The 24256-nt window shown below is 41.0% G+C and overlaps 3 protein-coding genes across 6 annotated transcripts in view; all 3 read right to left on the reverse strand.

Annotated features, from left to right (window-relative positions):
* Window positions 1-2412: 2412 nt before the first annotated feature.
* On the reverse strand, window positions 2413-9334 carry eif5a2 (eukaryotic translation initiation factor 5A2). Of its 2 annotated transcripts, none has more exons than XM_079174439.1 (5): window positions 9268-9334; window positions 8080-8262; window positions 7829-7933; window positions 6468-6599; window positions 2413-5843 (listed from the first exon to the last, which is right to left on the reverse strand). In XM_079174439.1, the coding sequence occupies exons 2-5, from the start codon at window positions 8239-8241 to the stop codon at window positions 5784-5786; spliced, it is 459 nt and encodes a 152-aa protein (XP_079030565.1). In that variant the 5' UTR covers window positions 8242-8262; window positions 9268-9334; the 3' UTR covers window positions 2413-5783. The 2 variants fall into 2 exon arrangements, with proteins under 2 accessions (XP_079030565.1, XP_079030564.1); XM_079174438.1 differs by lacking the exon at window positions 9268-9334 and adding an exon at window positions 8358-8510.
* A 1560-nt stretch (window positions 9335-10894) lies between these two features.
* On the reverse strand, window positions 10895-20960 carry slc2a2 (solute carrier family 2 member 2). Of its 2 annotated transcripts, none has more exons than XM_079174560.1 (12): window positions 20924-20960; window positions 20278-20373; window positions 16083-16282; window positions 15700-15824; window positions 15346-15461; window positions 15099-15261; window positions 14294-14400; window positions 13451-13531; window positions 13081-13185; window positions 12828-12929; window positions 11834-12037; window positions 10895-11737 (listed from the first exon to the last, which is right to left on the reverse strand). In XM_079174560.1, the coding sequence occupies exons 1-12, from the start codon at window positions 20936-20938 to the stop codon at window positions 11534-11536; spliced, it is 1518 nt and encodes a 505-aa protein (XP_079030686.1). In that variant the 5' UTR covers window positions 20939-20960; the 3' UTR covers window positions 10895-11533. The 2 variants fall into 2 exon arrangements, with proteins under 2 accessions (XP_079030686.1, XP_079030687.1); XM_079174561.1 differs by having other exon boundaries at window positions 20278-20370; window positions 20924-20949.
* A 534-nt stretch (window positions 20961-21494) lies between these two features.
* Window positions 21495-24256, reverse strand: part of tnika (TRAF2 and NCK interacting kinase a) — a 57795-nt gene continuing 55033 nt past the window's right edge. For both annotated transcript variants that reach the window (XM_079174563.1, XM_079174562.1), the window contains one exon: window positions 21495-24246. In XM_079174563.1, coding sequence (XP_079030689.1) covers window positions 24163-24246 — 84 coding nt within the window. In that variant the 3' untranslated portion in view covers window positions 21495-24162. The remainder of the gene's footprint in view (window positions 24247-24256) is intronic.

Raw genomic sequence — 24256 nt, forward strand, 5'->3', positions numbered from 1 at the left:
ATGCTTTGATCTTTGCTCATTCTCCATCTCATACTGTTTCGAGACACAGGTCCTGCGGTTATATAATGGCCCTCCTTTACACTTGGCGCTACCCCAGTGTTGATGAATGTAGTCTACGTGTGTGTGTGTGTGTGTGTAGTAATGTTTTCCCTGACTTACAAGAGAAGCCGTTCACCTTGAAACTCTATCAAATCTCCAACCATTACAAACTGGTTCATCCCCTCCGAACATCGGGCAGGAATCCAACAGCTTCACCGTCTGGATAAACAGGTTTGAAGCACTGTTGAATAGCCCATAATACCTCCACCAATCCCCTCAAAAATCCCTGCATCGATCTCACCACTCAGCCTTTGAAGAGTTCAGATGAAGAGTTCCCAGTAAAACAGTCAAGTGATGGCCATGGAGGGGCCTTAATGGGTTCAGTCTGTGGGGACCGCAAGGTGACTCCATCTACATGTGCCTTGTTCACTGGGGTGTGTGGAGTTAGCAAGTGAGTGTGTGACCTGCAGAGTGCTGAGGAAGTAGAGTTTCCTCCTAAACATATGTATGTGCATCATTTGTAAGAGACAGGGCTGAGAGGAGGAGGTGGCTGTGGCCTTGTTTGAAAAGAGTTTTTGTGATTATTGACACGGTCCTTCCTAAATGGAAGACCTGTATCAGAATACACACCCCACTATAGCATGACTGCTAAAAGTCACAAACATGGCATGATCTCCAGCTGCTTAATTAAGTCAGATAACGGAAACATTTCTAATCTCTTGTTGCCGCGTGTCGGTGCCATCATGCATAGCTGTGGTCCACACACTATGTGCATTAGGTTCCTTAATGCAGCATGTGCTTTCTAAACCACCTTCACCACCATTACTGTCGACTTGGACTTGAGCTTGTAAAGATGGAAAGAAAGATGGATGGGAGGATAGATAGTGATACTTCACTGCCATCTACTGAGCATTTAACATCAATGCGTCTAGTGAAGACTGAGTTTATTTCAGTATTTATCACATATTAATCTACAATGCTGCATTATCATGTCTTCAATGCAGTAGCTGGATGCTCCTCCCACTGAGAAACTAAGTGGTATTTGCTGTTTAGAATTGTTTCTTTCAACATAAACACAAATAATCACTGTAGTATAATAACAAAGTGTTTATTTTTGGTATGTGTTGTGGCTTATTGTACTCATACTTCATCCCACAGGTCCAGCCTGAGGAAGCAGTTCAAATCAGTAGCGTTTTTTAGGTGAGAAAAAAAATCTTTAAATAGATGCAAAACCAGAATATAACAATTGTACTGAAGGCCCGATTTCACACGTCCCATATAGTTTAACACTGATAATCCGCCTGAGCACATACCCGTTCTCCTCAACGCGCTGCTGTACTGCTCAATCCCCCGGATGTACGCATGTCAGTTTGGGTTGTTCGCCCAGTGTCACCACGTTGTGCTGCTGCGTTCATGTCCGGTGATCCTCTCAGGTAGATTGCTTGAGAATCTGAAGCCATCACCTTCCGAATAAAGAGAACACACACGGGAAGCAAAAGCGGGGTCTTGATTGATGAGCGAGCAGTAAATCATGTTATCCTGGTGAACGACGTCCACGTTAAATCTGGTTGTTTATACCAGCGGTTTGGTGTAGAGTAATACCGACGAGTTTAATCTCGTGTTTTCTCTTTAAAAGGAAGACTTTGTTTGTGGTGTAGAAGATTATCCACATCTAGCATATTGACCGAAGTTACTATCTTCTTTAAAATCAACTTCTGCCAACTACCAGCTAATCGCAACAGTAGACCACCTTGGCATATAGCCAATCAAATTGCAGCTGGGTAACAGCTGGCATCTTTGGACATGCGTGTTGTTGTTGTTGTTTCACACTTGTGGAACTGTCAAGCCCATTAGACAACACCCCCAATATAAAATGATTATATCCAGCCCTTGACCTTAAATTGTAAAATGTAATAAATTGATAAATAACAACAGCAACCAATATTTTTTTTTAAATGTCACGGATTAATTAGGAATTATATTAATGTCTAAGACACTCAGTACTACTCAAACCAGGTTTCTGCTGTCAGCAGGTGGGGCTTTGTCTCAAGTGACCCTGTCTATTTTAGTCAAGATGATGATGTAACTCAAATCTTTATGAACAGGGTCACATAGATGATAGCTTTAATTTAGTATTTTTATATTTAAGTATAGATACATTTAAGATCAACACCAAGCAACCCTCACTGATTTAGTTAACAAGCATGCTCACGGATTATTCTTTATGTGACTATACTTTGAGCAAATTGCTGTAAATGGTTGTTGTGCTTAATGGTCTGCTTATTGTGTCAAGGGGGTAATAAAAAAAGAAACACTTAATTGTAATGTGTTACATTGACATTTTGGACGACAGCAAGAGAAAACAACTGACGATTTTAGCCAGGAACATCTGATTGATCTTTATTTTGCCTTTACAATAAAAATAGAAAGTTTTGATTTTTAAGACAGCAACTATACATCAGTTAGAATAGAGGAGCCAATGTATCTTTATGTTCCAGAAGAAGCTAACGGTCAAATTTGTCTCTTTGATGAATTGCTTTGATCAAACATTAAAAAGGAAGAAAAAGACCCCAGAAACCCCTCACAGCGTACATCCGGAACATAAAGTACAGGACTGAGTAAGTCACCTGTTCCCAATTCAACATAATACACTGTGCCTGTGGTCGAAACTCACAAATAGATCTTGCAAGAAAATGAAAATAAGAGTTAAAACAGAACAATTTGAAGCAGACAATGTCAAGGGGGGGGGGGGGGGGGGGGGGCAGGAAACATAACGTTCTCCAATACCAGAATAGTGGACTCACGACACAAATGAATCAAAATAAAAACTCTAATCATCTAATGTATTATCCTCACTGCTGAACACCGTTTAAGTAACAAATCTCCTGACATTTTATTTGGAGCCCCTGAGAAAATCTGCCCTCATGACACTTTTGACTCATTTGGTAGTTGTATCCTTTGCAGTCTCTCTGATCCTAGATCAGCATGGGACACCAACGAGGACAGAACACAGTGTAAACATTTTCTCAGTGGAATAAGAGGTCAGTTCTGTAACCTGTCTCCATGTGAAGAGACGGCTAAAGGTGGAGGATCATTAACTAGCCTTGTGGTGGTATTTAGTGCTACATATCAGAGAGCAGACCAGCTTAATAACGGGAAAGGGAACTGATGGGGAGAGATCAGTCCATTTCCCTGCGTCTTGGCCTTGGTTATGGATACATGCAACACAAATATGGCTTAAGGAAGACTCATTCTGTTAGAGCTGCTGAGGACACAACTATAAAGTAGCACTACTGATTGGATATTAGGATTTGGATACTTTTGGAAAGCTAGCCATGCATTTAGGGAAGCACTGCTCTACTAAATCTAGTCTTCAGACACGATGGCAGGCTTGCAACCAAAATAAAGGATGGAGCAGCACGCCAGTGTACGCAGGCTCCCCGGTTAAACGAGATGAACTTTTTCTAGTTTAATCAACTACCCCAAGACTATGTTCTGCAATGTGTAGAGCAGGTTTTACACACAAGTTGTGAGATGACTTACGTGCTTATAAGCACAAGCAGGGATTTCAAGTTGTCATGCATGTGCGCCCAATTTGCCATAGAATCAGTGTTTCCACTGTGTGCTGCCATTGGTGCTTTCTTTTGCAAGTGAAATGCTTTTTTCCTCCAGCGTGAAGGAAATACTACTCTGAAATGCACCGTTAGTACAGTCACGCGGCTTCCAGCTTTGGTTCTTGCGGTCCAGAGTACTACCGTTGTGCCGTTTTGTACCATACGCGAGACTCGAGATGGCCGGGAGAAAAAGTTGCGTAGAAGCCACTGTCGTGATGCTTCAGTTCCTAACGCATTGAACAAAAACTGAATATTGAGAAGCAAAATGAATGTAGAACTTGATATACAACAACATACAGCGGCTTACTTTGGTGTCTTGAATGAAGTAAAAAATACTTTAGCTGGACCGAAGTCAGAACAAAAACAGGCCGGCTACTACAACAAAGCTCAAAACTGGGCCCATTATCATCCAATGTTAAGATTACAATCAGTATGTTTTATGTTTACAGATTGAACTATTCCAACTTTTAGGAGTCTGAAGTCATTAAAAGTCATGTTCAACACTTTCCTTGGCCGGTGTAAGGGACTGAGGGACTTCTGCTAGAGAAATCTGATTTCTTCAATGTGTTTATGCTTCACTGAGTTTATAGTTTTTTTTAATAAAACGTAGGATCACAACCAAAGCTTGAGATTGCAAAAGTATTGCTATGACAACAGTGCATAGAGGAGCTAAAATCCAAAGTCAGACTAAAACAAATAAGTCTACTTAAGTATCTGAATAGTGGGTCATTTGTATTTTTTTTTTTTTTTAGACACATGCACTCTTGAAATACTGTACTAGAGTCCGTCCTCATTGCACCATTGGTACAAATGTTTAAATCAGAAAAAAACAACCTCAGACTGCAGCACTTCAAATATATTGCAAATACACTTAAAAAAGCTTTTGTTTTCATTTTAATGGTAGGAGGTAGGGGAGAAAACGGACGACCTGCTTCTGAATCTACAGCAACCATGTTAATGCACTGCATGTAACACATTCCGATTTTCTTGCAAATACCCACCGTCTCTTTATTTCATAAAAATTATTTTGAGCCACAATCCGTTTTAGAGTGAACTCTGCACATGCTTAAAAATCCCATTGCACAGCAAACAGACCAACCACCCCAAATGCTGTACTCTCTACAACTACTGTGCCTCACCTGCAGCCCATAATATAGCTCTATGGTAACACTCGTCTGGTCCACTCTTGAGCACTAAAGTCTCCGATGACAAGACTTTGAAAACCCGCAGCGGAACCATAGACTTGGCTACGTTTTACAAGACGTGAAATGGTTTTACGCTTTGAATATTGTGTGCCAAGAACCCTCTTAAGCAGTGTGGTGTTGCTAATGGTTAAGGTCTTCAGTGTTTTGTTCTTTCAAAATGATTTCCTATACATAAAGGCCTCAAGTGAAAGGAAAATGTTTCATAGCATAGCGGAGAAAAAAAAAAACGGGTGCACCCGGCCGCCCCTGTTCGGCTTGAAAACAGCAGAGTTCCTTGCTACAGTTGAAATGCAAAGTAAATGGAATTTTATAGAAGTTCACAGCTGCTAGGGCATGTGTATACAAGTCAATTGTCAATTAGAAGTTTGCATGCATATGTTTTAATTGTCAAAGGCAGAAAGGCATATTCTGGCCATGAAGTTGTTTTAAAGTTCGTTGAGCTGTAGAGCTGCAGCTCGATTGAGGAATCAAGTCAGCCAGTAGAGATAAAAGCCGGTTTTTAGGGGACAATTTAAGTTGAAAGCAAGGTGCAGCATCACAATTGTAAACAAACCTCAGGATACATGCTCACAGCCAACTCAAAAGCTCTACATTTCATTCAAAAAAAAAAAGGAAAAAAAAGGGGGGACATAAGAGGGATTTAAAAAAATAATAATGCAGACAGAAAAAGACACATGTCACTGATACTCAAAAGAATGTTATGAAATGCTGGAATGTTGTTAAGATATTCCTGAAATAATATCAGTAGCAATTGCAAAATTAAGCTGTGACGGCTGCAGGTGGATAACTTCATGGTTGAAGCTGACCCTGTCCAGTTTCCAGACTTCTGTTGACCAGCGGGTGAACTGGTAGAGATGTGGGGTGAAGGCTGCAAAGCCACACTGGAGAGTAGCAGTTGGAAGTCCTCAGCGCTGTACTGGGCATATTAATTCTGGGCTTTGGTGGCAATGACATTTTCTTCATCTAAAGCTTTCAGCACAGTGACCTGAAACGGGAGGCACACAATAAGATTTTGGATCAACTGTCTCACATCACTTTGATTTGTCTGTAGAATAAGGAAGCTTTTATTCTGCCTGAATATCAATAGCCAACGTGTTGAGTTAGCGAAGCATGACTTGCTAAATAGACATGTTCTAGACTCGACGGTCTGTCACCAAGCCCAGTGAAAGCCACTATTCTCTAGAGGAGCTGTCTGATATGATAACAGATTCTTAAGATAGTACTTTAGTATGCATACATAAACTACGCAGGTAATTAACATCTTCAAGGTTTCTCTTAAAACTAGATATAAAAAGTCAAATCAATCCAAACTGCTGTCTGCATACAGTTGTCTACCTCAGTTCACAGCAAGCACAAAACCATGAAGGAAGAAACTGATCTTAAATCAATTGAAAAGCTGTGTCGAGGCCGCGGTGGGATGCTTGTACATAGTCAGCTCTCGGACACTCAACGGTCAATTAAATGTCAGTGAACACAGCAAATGTCTTGATGTTTACAGTTCCCCCCCATTGACGTGCAACATATGCAAAGATAATTAATCCTTTTAACAGATGTTCCAGCTCAGCCACCATCAGTCAGAGCATTTCATTTTCAGGCCACAGACACTCACCAAAAAATTGTCTCCATTATCGAACTTCGTCTGGATTTCTTTGCCCAGGTCGGTGTCCGGCACTTTAAGGTCCTCTCGGATTGCTCCAGCGTCATCCAGCAGGCCCAGGAAACCCTCTGTGACATCTATAACCTAAATGTGCCATCAGGCAAAGAGCAAAAACAGTTAGTACCGGTCAACCTAACCCGAGGTGGAACTTAGGTTTTTTTATTTACTCAGAGGCCGTCGGGATTGTCACATCTTTCCGAGGTTGGAGGCTCCTGTACACAAAACATGCATACATGAACGCATCCGCCTACATAATATACTATTATTTTATTATATCGTTTTACATTCTAGAATTTATATTTTAGTCAAAGAAGAGTTAACTGTGTAAAAGATTATAGAGTTCGTATATTGGTTTAGCGTTTGTTGATTAGTATTTCTCAATTCTCAGTGACTTCAAGAACAACAAGTTCAAGTTTTTGTATGTATACATTCATCAAATTTGTAGGCTAACTGCCTTTGTATTTCTCAGAAACAAAAAATACAATTTATACAAAATAACACTGTTCTGTGTGATGTCACACACATTATGTCCATGTTTATTCCTCTATGACATTCTGTCCTAACGGGCCACGGGCGATGCAACACTGTGCAGCCCGCTGTTTTGAGCTGAATTTTTGTCGGACGTACAGTTTCTATTTATAGCTTTTGTTCGCTTTCAAAAGTGCCGCAATGGACGAGGAACGGCTGACTGGTCGTAGTTTTCCCTGACCAACAAAGTAGGTTTACCCGCCACTGCAGACAACGTACCCGTAGGTGCAAATGTCAGTGTTTCAGAAGTACACAACGGAAAATAAAGTTATTTAAAAGAATATGTTGCAACATGGGAAAAAAAATATGTATATTGACAATACAGCACTGAGCACAAACTCAGGTCAACAAAACAGACCCAAAACTAAACCTAGACTTCCCACCAATACAAAAAACATTGTGTTTAAAGAGAATTCCTATCCCAGAAGAGGCCTCCAACCAGGGCACATAAAACTGCTCGTTGGCCAAGCCAAACGTGTTGAACCAGTTCTAAACCTGTACATCCTTCCACAACTACTGAAGAGACGGCTCTCCTCCAACGCACGAGACACACCCGTTTAGTAATCGGAAAAGTATTTATTTTCTCACATCACACTTTCTTATTAGGATGAGGTTATATCAAATAAATTCAAACACATTCTAGGTATAAATAGATACCCTAGCGGCCTAAACAAACACCAAACACTGGGCAGGGAAACAATTATTGACTATATCCACTTTGCAAATGCCGAGTACCCCTTTAGTGTCCCGAGGTCACACAGAGTGATCCAGATGAGTCATCTCACCTGGTAGTCTTTCCTTGTAACATGTGGGACATCCATGTTATGGGTAGATGGGCAGATATCTTCATACTTCTTCTGAGTAAAGATATCAAGTCCTGTAAGATGAACCTGGGGGGAGAGAAAAAAACAACTGTTTCCATCTGGTCACATGGTCAAGTAAGCATCTGGGGTTGCTCGTAAAATTGGGGAAACAGGCTAAATGTCAAAACGGGCCTTAAGCTGTGAATTCCAAATGATGCAAAAGGAGGGTTTACCTTGGCATGTCCATGCTTGCCGGTCTTAGAGGTACTCATTTCCATGATCTTACAGGGACGTCCTTTGATCATGACAAAGCCATTCTTCCTCAAAGCAGAGCACTGCTGTGGGAATGTTGAGGAGGCCCCAGAGTGCCCACATGCGAAATCTTCATCCCCCATGATGGGCTGTTGTACACCACCCTGGTAACAAACAGAAAATGACTGTGACACTAGAATTACGTCAATATGAGGAATGTGTGTGGTACTAAGAACTATTTTTACAAAAAGAATCCTACACGAAAAATAATAATTGTGTGGTAGCTGGTGAGCACAGATATGCAACACATGGAACTAGGACTACAACCAAGACCAGACCAGCTTCGACACCTCAACCGCTGTCACAAAGGAGTCGACAGTGGTTGGGCCATAAGTGCTTCAAAATCAATAACCTGAAATCAAAGAGGGAGATTTGCAGTAAGTGCTTTGCTGCACATTGCTCAACATAAAAAAAAAAAATGCTATCCACCCAAGTTATCACCGATACACTTTTAGACGTGTTTTATGTTAAAACATGAATTCCCCACACTTGCGTACAAATAAGTATCCACGGTGGGGCAACCATAGCTCACTGATCAACGAATCTGAAAAGCTAACAGCTAACGTTAATTGCTCTCGTGTCGAATTTACTTGTCGCCATGTTGTTACACACTGTTCGGGGGCAATACACAGCGAGTTAGCATTAAACGTAAGTTACCGTATTAGTTCATTGCCTCCATAAAATCAACCACAATTGGTTCAAATTAGCGTTACAGTGGCTGAGCAGCGTTTGTTAGTAAGCTAGGAAACACCATTATCTAGCGGTAGTTAGCTATGTTACGTGGCAGTTGGGCCAAATGAGCCTACTCTGTAACGTTAGCATAAAGCTAGCTTTAGGTTGCCACCTCGTGTATTTTGTCATCGTTAGCCACATTAGCATGCTAGCGCTAGCCATACCCATTGACACAGGCTAACGACACAGCTGCTAACGCTAGCTAAAATACGGTGCGAACTTATTTCAATCGTTTGCCAAACATTGTCTCATTTAGAAGTTACTGATTAACCACCGATGCGACAACATATTCCCAGTATTGTACATCAGCTAACGCGTAACTACACCGCAAAACAATAGGTTAAATATCACTTAAAAAGCGCCAACGTTTAGCTTACCTTTTGTCTTGCTTACAAAAAAAAAAGGGAGAGTCACTTCGCATACGTAGAGGTTTTGTACCGCAGGAGGCGCAGAGAGGGCAGGTACGGGATCCGGGTGACGATGTGCATGGAGGGGGGAGGAGCTCGCTCATAGAAATCATGGGACGGTGCAGTGGCTGTACTGTGGAACTGTGATGAAAATAAAGATCCTGTAAATCATCATTAGATTATAATGATAAATATGAGATACTATTTCATAATTATGAGGTGGTATCTCATATTTATGACTTAGTTTCTCATAATTAGGACTTACTATCTCATTATTATGAGATTGCTAAGTCATAATTATGAGATACTATACTAAAGTCATTATTTTAGGAAAGTTTCTCATTATAATGACTTACAGGATCTTTATTTTTTAATCACAGAATCAGCTTTATTGGCCATGTATGCATACACATACAAGGACTTTGGTTGCTCTCCACGTGCATACACATTTAAAAATTTAAAAAAGGACAAAAAAAATAAACAAAAAGTAGAACAGATGTAAGCATAAACATTTAACGACTATGTTCAACATAAATATAAATCCCAAAGTATATATATATATATATATATATACTCAACAGCACTGTGTCTGTGGTGGAGACTTTCAGGTTTCTGGGATCCACAATCTCCCAAGACCTGAAGTGGGCCTCCAACATCGACACCAGCTCAAAAAAGGCCCAGCAGAGGTTGTACTTCCTGCTGTACTTCTGAGCTGGCGCAGGAAGTACAACCTCTGCCTCAGGAGCTGCTGGTCCTGTTTTACTCCTCTATCATCCAGCCTGTTCTCTGCTCCTCTAAACAGGCAGGAAAGATCACTGCAGACCCATCACACCCTGGACACAAGCTGTTCCATCTCCTCCCCTCTGGTAGGCGCTACAGAGCACTGTACGCCAAAACCACCAGACACAGGAACAGCTTATTGAACAATGAATCAGACATTCTGCACCTCCATTTGCACTACTATCACCATTCTGCACTGATATCCCAAATCCATTGTCCATTGTCAATGTTGTTGTTCTTTATGTTCATATATATATTCTTCGATATATATTTATATTGTACATCGTAGTTAAATGTTAAATGTTTATGCTTAGTTTCTCTGTTCTACTTTGCTGTCTTTAATGTCCTTGTTTTTATATTTTACTTGTTTATTTGTATATTCTATGTATGTATGTTGAGAGCAATGTGAAAACCGGAGTCGAATTCCATGTATGCGTATGCATACATGGCCAATAAAGCTGATTCTGAAAGTACCTCACTTTTTGTTGCTGGGTGCTGTGTCTTTGGGTTAATGAATCTGTCTGAAAGCAGAGTTATTGGGCTATGGTGTCGGTTTAACATCCATCTTCTCCTTGATTGGTCTTTACGTGGATCTTTTCAAAGCCACTAGCTATAAAGCAATGAGGATTCCCTAAAAAACAGTGCACTATTGGATTTAAATTAAAGTTCCCCACTCCCAAGCCCCCCCTGCAAAAAACGAAAAGTTGAATTATTTGATTGTTAAAATCACATCAGCTGTTCAATCCAAAATCTATGACTATGCAGATATGCAAACAAAAAGCAAATATTAGTTGTTTCAAAAGTTTAATTGCTGAAAGTATTGGTCGTGCATGCCTGCCTTAGCAGGTTTAAGGTTAGCATAGAGAAACATCCCCTCTTCAACAGATCAATGTGAAAACAGTGTCAGAGACTCTCACATACACATACACAGTGAAGGCCAAACACTTGAGAAGTAACAATATGCAATACACATTTTGCGAGTGAAGTCTGGCTTATGATCATATTTCAAGACAGAAAATGGTGGAGGAGTAAATAACACAATAATCAATTCACAATTCTATTTCTTTAACCGCATTTCTTTATTATTATTATTATTACAGGGGAACTGCAGTCAGGTCAAAAATCTCTGTAGGTTCAAAAAAGCCCTGTCACACACAAACAGGCATGTAATAAAATATTCATTATAGCCACTTTAACTATTAAGTCACACTACTGAAAGTTTATACTTGGATTAAATGTAAACCCCACTCCATATAACTTAAACACAATATTGTGAGTCACTGTTGGTTTTTGTGTAGCATATGATTAAAAAATGTCACCTAGTGTAAAGACTCCTTAATTTATCAAGTAATTATAATACTACAAGGATAAATGTACATAAACACATTTGAAATACTGACAGCTGAAGACGCCCTTGCACATGCATAGAAATAAACCGCACAAATACGCTGTTGTTTCAAGCATCTGTGGATGTTTTGAGCTGCTGCAGTTCAGTACCATTTGTGGGGCCCTGTGCCGACTTCTTCCGGCCCTTGTGGAAGAGAGCAGCAATCTCCTCAAAGGATTTGCCCTTGGTCTCGGGGACCCGAAGATAAATATACACGGTGAAGCCGAGAAGCAGCACAGCAAACAGGATGAACACATAAGAATCCAACCAATTCTGAGAAGAGAAACAAAGAAAAAGACAGGAGTCAGGAGAGGCAGTGTTTCTGATTTTGTGAGTTTACGGTACGTATATCCGCGTTATTCTGCCTACCAGTATGTACGGAAAGGTCATGCCTATGGCAAAGTTGCTGGTCCAGTTGCAGCAGCCAGCTAGAGCGATGGCTGCAGGCCGAGGTCCCTGACTGAACAGTTCAGCAACGATGAAAAATGGGATGGGACCAGGACCAATTTCAAAGAAACTCACGAAGAGGAAGACAGCTGACATGCAGACGTAGCTCATCCATGAGTATTCATTCTGGACAGAAGAGTACATCAGTCAGGGTAGTATCCTGATTACCTATACTAAAAATGCACTGAGTTTGAAACATGTTGGCATAGTGTATGCAAGCAACACAGTGTGATACACAGTTTACTTATGGAGGTACGGTATTGGACATAGTTTTCTCTATGTAAAGCAAGCACTACATTTGTTTTCTTTAAAGACAAGAGTGATAGTGGAATGGGCTTGCATTGTCATAGATTTCCCATCCTAAAAAATGTTACAAATTTAATTTGACAACAAAAAAAATATCACCTGTTATCTGCAGTTCTTTACCGCAACATGGTTTAAGTATAAAAAATTGCTTAGAAAAACAAAGAAGGTCAAGGTACCGGTGTACAAGATGGCAGCTGAGCTATACGAAAAGGATCAAACTCCATCTGCCGATGAAGACCATGAGACGCAGTTGAAAGCTCCAGAAAAAGCTGGCAAGTGGACCTTGAGTCAAGATTCTTTTTTTCTGTTAAACTGATGTTTCCAAGGTCAAGAATGAGCTTTTGCGCTCATATTGACACTGTCAAAAATGTGATGAATGTGAACATTCTCCAACTAGCCTTACACAGATGTTATGGTGAGAAACACAACATTTGGGACAGGACATTTAGAATGAGCGAAGCTGCTTAAACAAGTCAGTTAATAGAGGTGGTAAAGAGCAAAGTAAACTATATTGCAGGCCATGCCAATACATATGAACAGCCCCATAAGTAGATGAAAGTGCAGCTGAAGTTCTTGATAGACTAAAGCTCTGACACCCGATTGAACAAACCTGTAATTTGAGGCCCACTGTCATGGCAACTGCACAGCAGCACATCCCTCCTAGTCCAACCAGAGTCAGCGTGCGCCTGCCAGCCTTGTCCACCAGTGCAACCTAGAACATACAGTACACCGATTATCTGTGAGTTTGTGTCTATGTAAGTGTGTGGTTAGAAGTGATAGGAGAAAACCCAGTGCAACGTTCACGGTTGAATGTCCATGAGTGTTTATATGTGTCGGTTTGTTTTGCATCTGGAGCTACTCACGGACACCAGAGTGAAGACTACGTTGAGGACTCCGACTCCTATGGTGGCGAAGGCTGGCTGAGCGACACCGGCCCGAGTAAAGATAGCCGTAGAGTAATAAAAGATCTTGAAGACAAAACAAGCAGCTGTTTGTGTGTTTGCTTTGCTGCGTTTGTGGCAGGTTGTAAGTGTATTTTACAGTCATACAACAGAGCAATACAGATCTCATGTACTATACATGCACATAAACGAAACCCAGCCACTGCTGATGTGCACATACAGTATGCTCTGACAATGAAACCAGGATTTTCCAGCCATTTTAACATGCCATCGAAATCACTATGATTTTAATTTAACTTGATGGCAGAGTTGCCGTTAATTTGCCACTCACTGCATTGATGCCAGACAACTGTTGGGAGAGGTGCATCATGAGGGCCACAAACAGCTGCTGTCTGTACAGGGAGGAGCGGATCTAGGAGGGAATACAGAACAGTACATTATTGTCATTAAGTGCACAACTAGAACACATACATTTTTGCTCAAGCTATGACCACATGTGGATCTCTTGTCCGATCTCTCCTGTCCTTCTTTGAAGTAGTATGAAAACTCATGTTTATCTTATTGTCTGCTGTTATGCATGAAATTAAAAGTATTTGAATGTGTTTTTTTTACGATTGCAGAAATCTATTGGTTTCAAGTGGGAGCCGACCACAGTGGGGCGGCTTCATCTGCAGCCCTTTCACAGTGTATTTCGTGTCAGAAAGTGTATTTCCCATTTATCGAATAATCTCTAAAACCAAATATGATATCACTTTAGATAGGATCTGGAAAACACAGTCATAAGATTTTAATAAGGTATAGCCACTGGTAATAAGCACTGGTTTGAGCTTTTTTCTTTTATTTAACTAATGTTTTAACATTCGACTATCCCGGAGTCAGTACATGAGATCATCAGGATACTTTGGTTGCTGATTCATTTGGACGGCTGAGAGATTGTCCCTATCCGCCCTGAGGAGGAGTGCAGTGATGAACATACGTCTATTTTTCAGGACTATTCTAGTTTGAGTGTAATGAGAGTGATCTGCTCAGGGAGTTCATCACCTTATTCTAAAACCCTAAAATCAATTGTTTCAAAATGGTCAATGGAAAAATGAAAGCAGACTTCTCAAGATATGATATTTAGGTAGTTGTGGCAACATATCTCAAGTGAGCCTCTTCCTATATAGAGACTTACCAAGGAAAGGATAGAGACCTTGGGCTCCCTGTCTGCCTCCTCTTTCTCTCTCCTCATCTCTTCCAGATCCGCAGTTGCATCATACGCCCCTTTTAGACGATACAGACCTGCAGCACAACCCAGAGCAAACGTAAACAAGAGCAAGAGTCTGTATAAATAACTTTGTAGTGGTGGAATAATTTGTGAGATCCTGAAGTAAAAACAGCACCATATAGTGTAAATATGAACCATTACAAGTAGCTTTCAAATGAAGTGAAAGTACGCAAGTCAGCAAAATTAAGGGAATAGTTCTGCTTTTCTTTTTTTTTTTTAAATACACTTATTCACGTTCTTTTGGAGTTAGATGAAAATATTGACACACTCTCATGTCTGTACTGTAAGTATGAAGGTATAGCCAGCAGCCTGTTAGCTTAGTTTGGCTTAAAGAATGGAAACAGGGGGAAACAACTCCCCGGTCTCTGTCCAAAGAACAAATCAGCCTATCGTCACCTCTTAAGTAACATATTAAATCCTTTAACACGATATATCTTGTTTGTTTAGTTGCGCAGGTGGTTGTGAATGCAGCCATAGTCTTAAATGTAGCAGTCAAATCTGGGAGTGGTATTGATCTACTTATCTAACTCTGCATGAAAGTGAACGAGAGAGTTTCCTAAATTGCTGAACTATTGCTTTAAAGTCTGTTGTGTAGCCTAGTCTGTATAGTAAACGGTATGTTTCTGAATAATTGAGCTTATTGTGTTTCAATAAGAGAGCGCTAGAGAGAGAAAAAGGGGTGAAACAGAGAGTTGCTGTGTGTTACGCTTACTTTTTTTAGCCTCTTCCTCCTTGCCCTGTATAATGTAAAGGTACCGGGGGCTCTCAGGGCATAGAGGCAGCAGGAAGGTTTGTAATATGGCCGGAGCTCCAGACAGACCAAGCAACAGGGGCCACATATCATCATTGCCAAACACAAAGTCCAAGCCTATGATCTACATTCACACACAAACGAACCATACAGTTTAGGATATATGTTAAAGACTGTCATCAAGCAAATATGCGGCCGTGCACCTCACCTGGCTGATTAGGATGCCAGTGACAGCTGACACCTGGTGTAATGTTCCCAGAGCCCCTCTGTAAGCCTTGGGTGCAATCTCTCCAACGTACATTGGCACTAGCCCCATTGTCAACCCTGAAACCCCACACATCATGACTTTAAACAAACATTTGCTTACGGATATATATGGCAATGTTGGAGGGCAATTTAGGAACCCTTTTAATTTCCACTTAAATATTAAACAATTAGCTTTCATGAAGGTGAATATTCCGACTAATAATGAGGGCAACCTTCCTCAAATATAGCATACGAGTTGGATTTCCAACTAAATGATGTGAGCATCAATTGAAGGTTACGGCATGCTTTAATGTACCACAGTAAAGGCCCATAACAGCGCGGCCGGAGATGATCATGATGTGAGTCTTCCACATTTTGGAAAGACCCATGAGCAGTCCGGCACTCACAGCCAGAATATTGATCATTAACAGGCCCTTTATCCTGCAAGACAGGGACAGAGAAAGGTGGCAAAGGGAGATACGGAGAAAGACAGATGATGGATAAGAGCACCAGCACCATGGCATTATTCTATATTGATGCCGGTTCAACTTCAACTTTGAAAGTCTTTTCAAAATAACCTTTACCTCCATCTCTTCTACTCCCATCCCTCTTCATACTCCATTATTTTACTCAGTTATTCCCTTTTCCATTTTCATTCTTTTAGTCAGTGTCTGTATAATTGTATCTTTCCTTTCTCACCTCCCTCTCAGGTCTCCCACAAATCCCACCAGGAAGGAGGATAACATGCCACCGACGGAGAAGACTGCCACCGACAATGACCAATACATGACCACCGCAGGGTGTTCTGGGAACCCGTCTTCTTCTGTGCCGTTTCCTGACAGGACGGCAGGGCTCTCTGACCACACCCCCAGCGACCGCCCATAATGCTTTTCAATGACCTATGACACAGACATGTTCATTGGACATCAAGAGGTACAATCACGGCTGCACAAACAGAGACAGGTGAAAAGGCAGACACAAAATATGCAAACACATATCGTGAGCATATTTTCTGAGTAATTATGACATTCGTTATGTAACGTAACAATTAATTAATTAAGGAAGCTGTCGGTTGAACAAAAGGACAACATGAATACTTTTCATTTTGCCAATTTAGTTGAATTAAATTTGATTTGATTCAATATCACTTTGTCAATTAAAATCCAATGAAGCCATTTAGAAAGATGCCACTTTATGGTGACTCCAGTGGCGGTGTTGGTGTTCATAATCTCAATTGCAACATCATAGTAACTCATCAATAGTACAGAGTGGGCTGTAGAGTTATTTCTAATTTTAGCATACTGATATATTTACATCTTGCTTTGAGGATTACCCACCATCTCTGCACAGAGACACGGTCCTCTAAACACCATTACATGATCAGATCAGGGGTTGCAGTACGTTTTCATAGTGTCTGACAGCAGCATAAGGCTGAATTTAACTTAATTTTGATTATACTGTCAACCTTACACAACCACGAGGCGAGACACCCCAGGCAAAAACATAGTTTTTCATGCACTGATCAATTTTGAGATTTTGTGCAATTTTGTCCCATAGCATCCTCTTTCAGGAGAGAGAACATCCAAAATACACATCTAGGTCTTTGTTTTACTACACCTTGTCGTGTCTGCAGATTTCACCTAAATGCACTGACAGTTAGCATTAGATAATGCTTATATTGCATATCTAAATATAACATTTCAGAAAACTTATAATATGAAAATAATTGTCTTAATCAACAAGGGAAGTTTCATGGTTGTATCCATTAGTTAAACATTTTGCTATTCACCTGTGGTGTCTCCCCTTTACCAATTCAGTTGAGACCCACTGAAAATTACATACACATTCTCCACCAATCAGGAGGGACCTTCTTGGCCCTATGACCCTTTGCCCTATATCGCCACCAACCAACTACCACAACATAGAAGAGAAGAAACAAGCTTCACATATTTCCAAGTAACACATCTCAACATAAACACCTCCAAAATGCAGGTGATGTACATTAATACAACACCTCCAGCACCTGTTTGAATAAATGGGTTTGTGGAGAACTTCATTTATTTAGGCAAATGTATCAGCGAAGACGGCAAGGGGACAGAAGAACATCAAGGCAAGTTTGGGGAAAGTCCAAGTAGTACAGCCTAAAAACAAAGGTCTATCTAAAAAACAGACAAAGATAAACGTTCCTCCTCACATACAGTTATAAATGCTGAAGGGACATTAAAGCTGATATGAAGAGAATTAAGACATTCCACAATGCATGTCTGAGGTTGGGTCATGTGCTTTGAACGTTCTATTTGGATGTATGGTCTCTGTCCTGAACAATGGCCACATAATGTCTAAGCTTTAATTGGCTGATGCTTTGACATAAATGGCTGCCAACAGAGAGGGAAGGATGTCTCTTGTCTGTCAGAGCTACTATTTCAAGTTTCTCTACACACTCCGGGATGTAATCCACTGTGAGGCCAATAAAAGCTGACTTTGTCAGCAAGGCTGGGTGGTATTTAACCTTCCTCTTGTGTTAGGGTCGGCACCGACCCGTTTTAGGTTTTAAATGCATAAAAGAACCACATAAATTGGTTTATTTGCATCAAGGCTTTATGACTTTGTCAGGAACCTCTATTTCAACAAAATAAAACAAAAACATTTTGTTTCACTAAATTATAAAATGCTCTGGTTGAAATTATGACCTTTGTGTTGTTAGGGTCGGTTTCGACCCGGTTATAAAAATAAGATTATAAAGCAATAATTAGAGCAATATTATAAGTGCACTGTCAGCCAACACAGTGACAGCCAGCTCCTCTCCCAATCATGTGAGCTTTAGGGGATTCTCATTTTGCATTGTTATCCAGTATAGATGGGATTTGGTCTGATGACTGGTTGAGCGAGGGGAGCTGTCTCCAAGAATGCTCTGGGAACCGGCAGGAATAATGTAGGAAGGGTCCCAGGCGGGCTAGTTAGACGGTATCGGTTAGTGGGGTGTGGATAAGGACTGAAGTTCATGTACCCAGGCGCAAGCTATCGGATGGCAGCCCTTGCATCCACCACGATTGATTCCCGTGGACCTACTCTGGATCTAGAGTAATATCGCGATCCTGGTGTTTTACAAAGGCGCGTAACCCTACAGTAGGGGAGAATAAGCTGGCCCAGGGTGCCGAAGTGCAGATGAGCCACGACCCATATCCGAGGTATGGGTTTGGTAATGCTCTAGGAACCATCGAGTAAACCGTTACTCAGCTACCAGGAAGGGTGGCACAGTCTCGCGTGTCCTAGGCTCTCTATGAGGGTCGATTGGGCGAGTTCGCTTGAGCCCGGGAAACCCATTGGGGTCCGGTGATGGTTTTTCCGCCGAAATGCGGAAACATCCTCGATGTGTCTGCATGTAATGCATTTGTGTTGTGGACCCACATCTACCAAGGGTGGAACTCAACCAAAAATAGCAAGCGGAGAATGTTTCTTGAGGAGCTTGGAAATTCCCTTGTCAATCCACACATTGAGCGAAGGGAACGGGTGCCCCGAGGCCCAGATGCTGCAGCCTTGGTCAGACAACTACAGAGCTCACCTAGCACTCCATCCACACCATCAGCAACACAAAGAGCATCCTCCTCAGCCAGCCCTCCCTCAACACCAACCAGAACAGCCACAACCCCACTCAGGCCACCTGATTCTAAGAGAAAGAGGTGCCAGGTCTGCCCAAGCAGTAAGGACAGAGAGACAAACGTATTGTGCTTCAACTGCAAGAAATATCTCTGCAAAGAACACACTAAAAGTGTCACTTTTTGCCACACATGCATCTAAACACACACACATACACATCCAAGTTCTTTGGAACTAGTAATTGATTTATATTGGTTTGATTTGCTTGATTGGTTGTTGTTTGTTTGACCTTGCAAATCTATATTTTGTGTTATGACTTGTTCTGCTCTTTATTTTGTGTTTGTATTAAAGTTCTATTGCTGAAAAAAATACTTTTTAGCCTTTTTCTTGAAGTAAATATATATGGGTCGAAATTGACCCTAACACCATAGATGTTACTATAGTTAATAATATTAAAATTAAAAAATAAATAAAACAAATGTATTTAAGAGATGTGTTCTAATACCCCTCAATAATAGTCAGGTAACACAACAACCCTTTATTTATTTATATGATTCTCTTGAGGTTCATTTTACCATTTTTTAAATTGAAATCGAGGGGTATACTGACAAAGAAAAGGCCCAGAGGCCCACACCAAAAATATTAAAACCAATATTTTCATGGATAAGGAAGCCTAACAAGGTAACCAAGAGATGAGAAACAAATTGGATGATAGATAATTGTTTTTTAGTGTATTTTACAGCTGATTTAAGACACGGGTCAAAACCGACCCGTTAACATAAGAGATGGTAACAGAAAGCTAACACAGGAGGAAGGTTAAAGGACCCGACTGTGGGGGCAGTAAAAGAGTACAATGCTATCTGAACAGAACTGGACTGGAGGAAGTAAGATCAGTCCGTGATAAGCAACTATGTGCCAACTACGACAGCGGCTTGAAGCAGAGAGACATTTCGACTCGTCTCCCACTCAACAAGACATGTGTTTGGTGGAGAGGCATCCGAAGTCCGTGTCATTACAGAGCAGAGAATTTCAGACAGCTTGCAAAGTTTCAAATGAAACAATTCTCGGTTAGGCACACAACACAATTTGGATAGGAAAAGGTAAGTCTGCTCCTTGGTATTATGTTATCTCCAGTGTTGTAGAGAAGTGTATACAGAGAACTTACTCTTGTCTTATAGAGCAAATGGTCATAGGGTGGAGTAAGCTTATTCAGTCTGTTTTGCATGCACATATCAGTATGCTGAGGCAATTGGATGGTCCGGTAAGGGAGCGAAAACTGTGTTAAAGTAGAGCCTACCTTCTGGGGCGCGTTGATGACTCCAAGACTGTAGCCGTACTGCAGGGACGACAGAACTGCTGTGAACACAGCCAGAGCCAATGTACCCGTTAGCTGCTGCAGGAGTGAAAAGTAGTAATTTAGATAAGGACGCATGCACACACGCACACACACACACACACACACACGGCTGCATGAACAAACACACAATCTAATGTACGCGAGAACATGAGCCACTTAGCTGTACTCACTGAGTACACGGTCACAAATAAAAGTGCACATAGAAATAAAAAAAAAACTTTATCCACATTATCGATTTACTTATTCCTGCTTTATGCACTATTTCTAAAAATCTGAAGAAGGCTTGGAGGTTACATAAGGATGCTTAAATGAAAGATTTTGCATGTGCGTTATATACAGTTGATCTTCTTGTGGCAGACACACAAGAATGTAATTCACCACGATCTCAACACACCGATGAACAGAGAGCTGGTGGTTTCTTCAGGTCCGAGCGGTATATGTAACCTAAAGCTTCGTATGTCAGCAGTACAGTGAGATCAGCCGCCTGTTTGCAAATACTGCTTTTAGGATTTAGAAGGAAGAGGTAGAATATAAAACCATTTTATGAAATGCATGTTAAGAACGTATTTGCCAAGAATTGCCTTACCTTTCCTGACTCCATGGTGGGTCCAGAGTGTCAGCCAGGGGGTTGGTAATGATCAATGAAAGGTCCATGCTCGATCACGCTGTGTCCACTCACTAATCGACTGACACATGCATGCACACATGCACATTGATACACACGCACACACACATATCTACAGTGCTGACAGAACACCCGTTCACACACATGAAGCAGTGATCTTATTCATCCTCTATATACACAAACAAACGCATTACTATTGGAGGGAAGCACTAAAACGATAATCACTGTGTCCAAAGACACACACACACACACACACACACACGATTACATTTTCTCGCAAAACACTGGTTTTGGGTGTGTGTGGTGTTTGGTGATGGTACATTATGGACAATGATGTACCGTATTTTGCAGTTAATAATGGAATGCAAAATTACTGCCAAATAGCACAGTTGCTGCTGGGATTCAAAGTTGTGATTCTCACTCTCTCTCTCTCTCTCTCTCGCACACTCTCGCACACACACACACACACACACACACACAAAAGACACTTACTGTTAATGATATACTTGAGGGACGGACACAAAGTCTGAGGGTCAAAGCTGATACAAATGTGCAAACTGGCAAAAACAATGTCTCTCTCACGTACACGTCCACAGAAGAAATGACACAACTCCAGAAGCATTAATGCTCTAGTTTCATTTATTTCTCTCTTACAGTATCTCTTTTACAAAACAAATGAATCCCAAAACATTAGTAATGCTCTTTCAAAAAAAAGAAAACAAGAAATAAACAGAATTAAGAATACAGTGGTTTCGTCTTTGAAAGGAGAGTCCTCAGTGTAATGACCGTCAGCCTTTTCCAATGGGAAGAGTGAATTCTGTGATGGACAAACATAAAAATAATAATAATGCCCGATTCACACTTGCTCATTAATCATACACACAACTGCATGCGTGCACACACAGGGAAGACAGTGGTTTTCTTCAGGTCGGCTATTTATTGCTAAAATGTTAGCCTGCTTCCCCCTAACAGAGATCGGTGAACCTTACTTGCAGCTGTGCAGGAGCAGCTACTGTGTGGATGTGTAAAAAGTCCTCGAAAACGCAACTGAATTAAAACAAATTATAATTTAACAGAAAAAAAACTTGATTTAATTCATTGAGTCTTTCTTTGTGTCACCTTACGTTTGTTAACCACAGGCCAACATGGCAGGCCAAAACTGCAGTATATCCACCAGAATAAAGACTAATCTGCATTACAGTGCTCTCCAATGTGGATGAGTATGCATGAACTAGTCCACCCTTAATAGTGTTATACATGTAATACGGTATGCATTAATGATAGCGAGATAAAGTATTAAGAAAGAAATTGCACGATTTTATCATACCATATTCAGTTAATCCTTTCAAAGAATAAATCAAGTCTTAAATGTGTTAACTTATATCTCAATTAGAAGAGACAAATAACATCAGCAACGTGTTAAATTAGACAATAACACACACATCAATAAAAACGGTCAATTAACCATATAGGAAATAAAATGATTAATTATAACATCAGCGATAATCTTTTGACCTCCGTTTTTGTTTTGCTTACATCATGCTAGGCACTGTACAAACAGGAAGGAGCCAAACTCAGAAGAACCAATCAGGGAAGAGCATGATTCAAAAGGACACCACAGCTTTCAACAATGAGATCTTTCACATGCACACAGTATTCGGGATTGCAGCTCATATTCTGTTGAGGTTAAATTCAGGATAAGCGTCTTCATGGCTGTATTTGTGAATAGAAAACACAGCAAAACACTTCCATCAATCAACCACCAATATTGCCAATCTTTAAATGCTTGATGTTCAGACACACCAACTCATAGACTTCATACTAAGAAGATAATATCAGAAATCTGCATGTAAACACACTCAATGTTGCTTTGATCGCATTCAGCTTAAAGTTCACGCACAGAGACTGAATTACTTCACTCTTTTTTTTGGACATTGGTTTTAATGTACCACTTCGATTCAATCTCGATTTGAATGGGACTCGTTTCAACACCAAGTCAAACACACACACACACACACACACACACACACACACACACACACACACACACACACACTAACACACACATTGACATACACTCCTGATTTCAGAAACACAGATGTGCTGTACATTTCATCACGCTTCAAAGACCGACTGACTCAGTCACAGAAAAAGAAAAGAACAGAAATAAAAAAGAATGAACAGAATGACGCTCTCATTGTTCATTTAATATTACAGTATATCTGATGCAGCACCTTCAGAGTTTAAAGACGTCAGAGTGAAAACAGGGAGATGGGAGTGATGATGATGGGGTGGCCGGTGACAGGAGGATGGAAAGAGGGGAACAGGGACGGGCCAGTGATTTTGTTTTAAAGGGACACAGACATCATCTTTGCATACTGTGACAACCCACCTGTGACAGCAGATTGTCTCACGGCATCTCTATCAGCGAAATGCGACCGTACACTAAATCGCAATTTCGGTTTACTCGGGGCCCGAAACGATGGCGAGAAGAGGAAGTGGAGGAGGAGAAGGGGGAGTGACACGGGTGAATGAAAATCTATCAGGCTGTCTGCTTTCACCGCCGACACCCAGAGTAGATTTGTCATCCCTCAACTGCCCTGTCATATTCCAAAGTATAAATTTGAATTTATATTAAATCTTATTCATCTTTTCCTCCGACCTCTGAGGTGTAAGTTCTCCGGGAACGAGCCCACATATGGCAGATAGGAAGTGAGGAAAACGGAGGGCATAGGTGTCAAAGGATTGAAAAAGTGATGACTAGATCTACCGGGAAGTAGTAGAGGATTAAGAAGGGGAGACAAAAGGGAAGACGAGAAGAGACAGGAGGAGGCCGGCGTTTTTTTGAGTGTATTTCTACAACTGTTTAACACTTGAATGCAGTTACAGACAGAGGAAGAGAATATTTGGAAAGTCAGTGGCACCAGTTTGCCAGTCAGTTGAGAGACGGTGGCTTCTGCATCACCCGACACAATCTAGGGCGGCATGGCTCTTCATTTAGAAAAGATCTTTGTTGTTGTTCTCTACGTTAACTTCTTTTGTTGTCCTACGTGGTTTTAAGTCTCTCGAGTGTTAAAAGAGTTCACTTGTGGCTTCTCGGTCAATCTGGTTCGTTTTGTGAGAGGAGTGCCGTGGGCCAAGGTGTGCAGTCGGGCAGGCCAATTGGGAGAGTGAGGCAGAGTGGACAGTGGGAAGAGCCCTCACCAGTTCATCATAGAGTTTCTGTTGAGGGTCATGAAGAAAACTTGGCTGCTACCTCCCGAACGCACCGAAGCAAAGAATACCTACAGAGAG

The sequence above is a fragment of the Pholis gunnellus genome (assembly GCF_910591455.1).
Source record: "Pholis gunnellus genome assembly, chromosome: 15".
NCBI classification, from domain to species: domain Eukaryota; kingdom Metazoa; phylum Chordata; class Actinopteri; order Perciformes; family Pholidae; genus Pholis; species Pholis gunnellus.